The sequence below is a fragment of the Lepidochelys kempii genome, chromosome 3 (assembly GCF_965140285.1).
Source record: "Lepidochelys kempii isolate rLepKem1 chromosome 3, rLepKem1.hap1, whole genome shotgun sequence".
Lineage (NCBI taxonomy): Eukaryota > Metazoa > Chordata > Testudines > Cheloniidae > Lepidochelys > Lepidochelys kempii.
This window is the reverse complement of record NC_136382.1, coordinates 193246068-193253180: the sequence shown is the minus strand read 5'-3', so window position 1 is coordinate 193253180 and position 7113 is coordinate 193246068. Positions and strand designations below refer to the sequence as shown.

The 7113-nt window shown below is 50.2% G+C and overlaps 1 protein-coding gene across 1 annotated transcript; it reads right to left on the bottom strand.

The window, feature by feature from the left end:
* Positions 1–778: 778 nt before the first annotated feature.
* Positions 779–6146, bottom strand: LOC140909644 (uncharacterized). The gene is made up of 4 exons (XM_073339438.2): positions 6056–6146; positions 3923–3975; positions 3064–3180; positions 779–2290 (listed from the first exon to the last, which is right to left on the bottom strand). Exon 4 carries the CDS (start codon positions 2240–2242, stop codon positions 1316–1318), a length of 927 nt encoding a protein of 308 aa, XP_073195539.1. The 5' UTR covers positions 2243–2290; positions 3064–3180; positions 3923–3975; positions 6056–6146; the 3' UTR covers positions 779–1315.
* Between the last annotated feature and the right edge of the window lie 967 nt (positions 6147–7113).

Here is a 7113-nt window from a genome sequence, read left to right as displayed (position 1 = left end):
CAGGGAAACGTCAGAGATCCCTGTGGCTTTGCTTCAGCAAGTCTCCTTCTCGAGGTCTCTCTTTGAGGACTGAGAGAGTATTAGGGTTCACATACGTGAGCACGAGGAGGAACCTCTTTGAAGTTTTCTCCTTTCCTTTTACTGATTTTACAAGAAAACATACGTCCCTGTTGAGAAGGTAAGAGCCTCTGAGAGGCTTGGAACCTGTTCCATTTGATCCATCTGGTGCCAGCTGAAATCTAGGCATGGAAAACACTAGTTTAAGATGGCAGAATATTCAGCCAAACACCTAGGATTTTGTCCCTTAGAATCACTGGGTACATTAGGGTTTGCCCTTTTGTGGTTTTACCTTTCCCTCCATCCCTCTCTCCTTTCTCTTCATCTCTTACTTCTTTTGTCCTTTCCCCTGTTCCTTTCCCACCACCAGGAGAGGGGTGTCTCTGTGTGTGTGTGTGTGTCCTGGGGGGGTGCTCTGCAGCTCCCATTGTGGGACATCCACCCAAAAATGTGGGACTGAAATAGTGCTCGGACAGTGATCCCCACCGGTGACCGGGGCCATCCTTTGGGCTCTCTGGTAAGAACCTGCAACCTCCCACCCCTCTACCCTGATTGGCTGAGCAGGGGCTTACTGACAGGGAGTTGACTCAGGTCCTTGTTGGTCTCTTTTAAGACCAAGTAAATAAGTCATAACCAGTCATATGGTTGACAAATTTTGCTGCTTCTCTGCTTTAATTGTCTCTGAGCAGCGTGGCGGTTCAGTGATGAGACAGAACACAGCTTTATGCAAGCAAACAGGCTGGTCAGCGGAGATGGGCTGTTCTGCCCCCTCGCCTTCCACCTTCTCCTTTTATTATATTTCTCCCCCTAAGCATTACACACTGCTACACAAAGGAATGTATGACGTTGATTCATATGCTTAGTTACCATCCTCTATCTACTACAATCCTGGTTCTCAGGCCTTGAGCCCAGGCTAAAAAAGCCTCCCACAGTTGCTGTCCAAACAATCAAGTTCTCAGGGTTCATATCTAGCCCTTGTCCTTGGATAGAGCAATGTGTGCATTGCTTCTAGGAAACAGTCAGGGTGTGCCCCGCCTGCTTCCAGGTGGAATTGCTAGACATTAACCCTTCATCTCCCCGTTTTTTATTTATTGATAGTTGGCCATCTCATGGTAGCCGTCAGTTTGTTTTGTCATGCTATTTAACTCCCAGACAGACAAGGACATAACCTGGGGAGCTTTCCAGGGCAAAATTTTACAAAGTCTTAACAAGGAAGGAATACATTGTACACAGCAGCAACAAAAAATAAGCCCAATGATTACAAACACAAAATAACCAAAAGCTTAACATCTGCAATATAATCATCTAAAAGGGGTACACTTCTTTTACTACAATTGTGACCAGCAAAAGGCAATATAAGTATCATTCTACTAAGACAGCAAAGGGTGCCATCACTTAAATTTGCAGGAATATAATTAAAGGTGCATGAACCACAAGTAAAAACCCATCCTGATGGTAGGATGATATGGCCATAATTATATGAAACATTAACAGCATGGGAACAATTTAAAAGGGATTGAGAAATTTTTTGACAGCCCAAGGGCACCTTTGTACTAGTGCAGTTAACTACACGCGCACAGGTGACATTGTGAGCCCCGGCCGGGTACGGTGTGTGGAGGGATATAGCCGTGCGAGGCAGAGTATAGTTGGCCGGGCCCCAATTAGCCATGCTAGAGTGCTGGGAGGAAAGATTAGCATAAGCAGAGAACAGTGTCTTATTCTCCATCTCCTCAGGGTGATGACATACTGGAATAAGGCATGTACCTAACAAATCTCCGGCTGCTACAGAATTAGATAAACAAAAGTGGGTAACATTTGCTATTGAAGCCAATCTTTCCCATATGTTATATGTCATTCGGGCTTGTAACGGGGGAGGCGCTTCCGAGCCAACCCCTACAGGAAATAGCAGGCACAAAAGGCACACAATCATCACAGAATTAGCAGTGATTTGGGCGAGAATCGCCACAAACAAAGTCTTAGGAGTTTCTGGCTGCTGATCTGCTGCCAGTTTTCGTTGAGCCGTGGCGACCAATGCTTTTACTGCTTCCCATGTCACGGGCTGGCTTGGGACGCTACGCCTCCTCCGTTTCCGTCCCGTCGTTGTCGACTCGGGGGGCAACGCGGTCTCCTCCAAGGTCAGCTGAAACTCTGGTATGGGATTCGACAGCCCCTGGTGCCATGCCATGTTGTTTAAGTGCCGGTCGCACACACCGGGCTGGAACCCACAACGGTCCTGCAGGGAGAGACACAGCAGCATATCCCCGACCCCAAGTGACTAGAGGTGCTGGGCCCAGCCACTGTGGATCGGGCAGCTGACGGTAAAAGACACGCGGTCTTTCCAGTACCTCAGATTTGTGAAAATGCCGATCCGCAGGGGTCTGCTGATCTGCATTCAGTGTTAAATTATTTAAAGTAAACAAGAGGATATGCATTTGTTGTTGAATGTCTCCTAAGGTTCGGAGACGCAGCTCCCCTTGTTTTAATTGTTTATCTAGCAAGGTTTTGAGTGTGCGATTGGCACGTTCAACAATGGCTTGGCCCGTGGAATTATAAGGGATTCCGTGTTTAAGACGGACGTCCCAGCGGGCACAAAAGGTGGAGAGGGCTGCAGAGCAGTAGGCTGGGGCATTATCTGTTTTAATTTGGCAGGGGTGACCCATAACAGAAAAGCAGGCCAGCAAATGGTGAATAACTTTGTTAGTGGCTTCCCCACGTTGTGGGGTTGCCCAAAGGAAGCCTGAATAAGTATCAACGGAAACATGTTAAAAATGAATAGGGGCAGAATTGTGGCACATGAGTAACGTCCATTTGCCACAGCTGATTTGCTGCGGTACCTCTGGGGTTAACGGCATAAGAAAAAGTAGGAGCAGCAGCAGCACAGTGGGGGCAGGAACGAACAATGGAACGTGCATGATCAGCAGGAATGTGAAACTGCCGGGCCAAAACAGAGGCAGACTGATGAAAAAAGGCATGGCTTTCAATGGGGTCAGAAAAAAGGGAATTTACCTGACCACGCAACGCGCGATCAGCGCGTGCATTGCCCTCAGTGAGTGGCCCAGGCAGAGGGGTATGACTGCGAATATGAGCAACAAAGTAAGGGAAATGACGAGTGGCAAGAAGATGCTGTAAAGACAAAAACAGGTGAAGGAGGTCTGCATCAACCTGAGGGGTAATGAGGGCAGGGGGTAAATGAGCAATTACCTAATAAACATAATGGGTATCCACAATTAAATCAAAGGGACAATCAGCAAAAGGTTGAAAGGCCAAAATAACAGCAGCTAATTCTGAGGGCAAAGGGGGATGGTAAAAAAACAATCTTTTAAATCTAACACACAAAGTTGATCGGTTTGAGGAATTAAATTTGGATTTGGCAAGCCAAATTGCAAGGGGCCCATAGGTTGGATGCGTTTATTTATTTCCCTTAAATCATGTAACAGCTGCCAAGCACCCGATTTTTTCTAAATAACAAACACCGGGGTGTTCCAGGGACTAGTGGAGCTCTCCAATCGCTGTGCTTGCAAATGCTGCTGCACAAGTGAATGAAGCGCTTTTAGCTTTTCTAGAGGGAGGGGCCACTGGTCAATCCATACGGGCTCTAAGGATTGCCATACCAAGGGTAAGGCGGAGGGCACGGTGGGTGAGGGAGGGTTTTGGGCCATCAGATGTTAATATCGAGGGTGGTGTCTAACTTTGTAAGTAAATCACGGCCCCAAATATTGAGGTGGACAGGGAGCACAAAAGGGCGGATTGTAGCAAGGGCACGGCCTCCTGGTTTAGAGACCGTGACCCAAGACAAACTTTGGCGCCCGGGTTTGCTACTCCCAATCCCCCACAACTCTTTAGAAGGAACCGTAGGCCAACTAACCGGCCACTCCAGATCACGAATCACTGTAACGTCAGCTCCAGTGTCCACCAGCCCTGTAAAAGGAACATCATTTAAGAGAAGTGTTAACTGAGGTTTCGAGGGGCGGACTGACATTGTCAGAGCAACAAGTGGAGAAGACGCGCTGTGAGACGGCGAGTGAGACAACGTCGATCCAAAGCCGCCTCCGCCCCGAGTTCGATCCTCGGCAGCTGGCACCTGATAGGGGACTAAAATCAATTGTGCAATTGACCGTCCACGCAGGAGCGACTGTGGAAGATGAGTCCACACCTGAACCTTAATAATGCCAGTGTAATCAGCATCAATGACCCCTGGAATGACAAAAAAGCCCTGTTTCCCAGCATGTGAGCGAGGGAGAACAAGACCTACAAAGCCAGCAGGGAGAGGTCCCGTCACCTGTGTAGGTATGGCACAGACCTCCCCTGGCAGCCGAAAGTCAGTGTCCTCCTGCATGATCAAATCAAGCCCTGCACTTCCAGCAGTCGCTGCCCTCATAGAGTCTACGGATTCCAAGGCAGAGGAGCGATTGCCTGAGTAGGAAACACCCCCGTTTGGCCCTGGGTTCGGGGGGGACCCGTCGCGCGGTTTCCCGACCCGCTACAACACTGATTAGCCCAGTGATAACCTTTCCCACACTTGGGGCACTTCTTTGAGGGTCGGGCTGGTGCCTTAGATGAGCGGCACTCCCGCTGAAAATGACCCTCCTTACCACAGCGGTAACAGCGCTTCCCCTCCTTCCCAGTTTTTCTGAGGGCGGCAGCCAGAACTCCAGCCTTGTGGGCTTGTGTGCCAATGTTCTGGCACGCCCGCAGCATGTCTGAGAGCTCTAAAATACCAGAGGCTTGTGCTGCCTGGAGAGCACGGCGGCAATCCTCATTTGCATTTTCAACTGCCAATTTTAACAGGAGCTCGTGAGCTGCCTCAGTGTTATCCACCTGTCGGAGGATAGCCTCCTGCAATCTGTTGGTAAAATCCAAAAAGGACTCTAAGGCACTCTGACGGATACTGACAAAGCTTTTGGTAGGCTTGCCTGAATCCGGGACCTTCTTGAAAGCATGCTGGGCACAGGTGGAAATAATGGGGAAGACGGCCTGAGGGAGTTGAGACTGCATCTCAATAGTAGCAAACGGGCCCTCCCCTGCCAAATGTTCATAAATGATACCGTGCTCTCTATGTATCTGAGCTTGGCGTTCTGCCATCTGCCGATACTCACTAAGCCAAATAACATACTGACTGGGTGACAACATCATGCGCAGCAGCGTTTTCCAATCCTCAGGGATTAGGGAGTACCCAGTACCCATCCCTTCAATGAGACCACGCACAAAGGTGCTAGTCAGGCCAAATTCACGAATTGCTTTCTTTACCTCTCTAACCACCGAGTATGGCAGAGTGGTCCAGGTGCCCACGGGGTTGCCCTGGTCATCATTCTGCCAGGTCACTGGGCAAACGGAGACCAGATCAGCCAGCTCCTCTGCTGTAAGATCTGATCGAGCTTTCGCTGCGTGAACCATTTGTTGCACCAGCGAAAGCTTCTGAGCAGATGCAGATGACCCTCCGGGGGGCCCCACGGGGGGAGGGTGATCACACACCGGCTCCGGTGGGGAAGGCCAGGGAGGCGGTGGTAATAGAGGCACTGGGGGCGAAGCAGGGGGAGGGATGGCTGCAGGAGCGGACGGGGGTGGCAGGATCGGCAGCTCCTCTGTTGGTGCTGGAGAGGGCCTTTCCGAGGCGACACGCTGTGTCGCATCGCCAGGGGGGGGGATGGATGCAGGAGCGGACGGGGGCAGCGGGAGCACCAGCCTCGCGAGGGAGGGTCTGTCCGAGGCGACACGCTATACCACGTCGCGGCAGAGGTGCCAGGCATGTAAAGCCTGCACGGGCGCCCGAGGCTCTTCGTGCAATGTCTGGCCCAATCGCTCCCAGTCCGCTAGCTTAAGGCTTCCGGCTTCAGGATACCACGGGCACTTGGCACGCACCTCCTGTAGCAGGAGAGTGAGTTCTCGAGCCGGGCAGTCATGCTGAGCCTTATGCAGCAAATACTGCAGCTCATTGCGGTGTTGCACTTGCAAAGCAGAGAGGGAGCTTCCCATACTTACCACAATGAAAAATACTCACCGGGATCCACGAAGCGGATGAGTGACGCATCTGAAACCCTTGCCGGGCGAGGTGAGTGCTGAGGGCCCCACGTTTGGGCGCCAGTTGTGGCGGTTCAGTGATGAGACAGAACACAGCTTTATGCAAGCAAACAGGCTGGTCAGCGGAGATGGGCTGTTCTGCCCCCCCGCCTTCCACCTTCTCCTTTTATTATATTTCTCCCCCTAAGCATTACACACTGCTACACAAAGGAATGTATGACGTTGATTCATATGCTTAGTTACCATCCTCTATCTACTACAATCCTGGTTCTCAGGCCTTGAGCCCAGGCTAAAAAAGCCTCCCACAGTTGCTGTCCAAACAATCAAGTTCTCAGGGTTCATATCTAGCCCTTGTCCTTGGATAGAGCAATGTGTGCATTGCTTCTAGGAAACAGTCAGGGTGTGCCCCGCCTGCTTCCAGGTGGAATAGCTAGACATTAACCCTTCAGAGCAGTTCATGATTCTCTCTAACATTCTAGTTCTCCTAAAATACTTTCTGAATAATTATTATGAACTGTGGTTGGTCATTTGAGAGCACTTTATTCAGGTCATTCAATGTATGAAATTCCAGGTCCGAAGGTTAGTTTGAAAGTCGGGTCCTATTCCCAACTGAGGTCACACAGCCAGTCTGAGGCAAAGCCAAGTCAATTCTCCTTTCTCTCTCTTTCAAGTAGGGATAACAATCCGCTCCTACCTAACTCATGGTGGGGGGAAGATGGGGATCCATTGGAGCGAGTCACTCGGAGCAGTGCATAGTATGAGGTGTCCTATCACGTTTACTCAGATCAGATTATGACCTAATCGAAGAGCTGAAATATTCTATTTGATTTGTATTTTATTATTTTGAAATTGATAAGAGCAGCAGGCTCCAGGAAGGTGTGTAAAGTGCTGGGATGTCAGGAGCTGAGAGGCGCAGTTTCCCCCACCCCCCTGCACTAGGGCAGTGTTCTGCACCCCCTGCTGCTGGCTGAGTTACTCCGTCCCTTGGCAATAAGACAGATTCTTGTTTTCACAGCAAGTTGATCGCCCAGTGTCATC

Excerpts from the sequence above, each read along its gene's own strand:
- LOC140909644 (XM_073339438.2), bottom strand. The coding sequence starts at position 2,242 with ATGGCATGGCACCAGGGGCTGTCGAATCCCATACCAGAGTTTCAGCTG.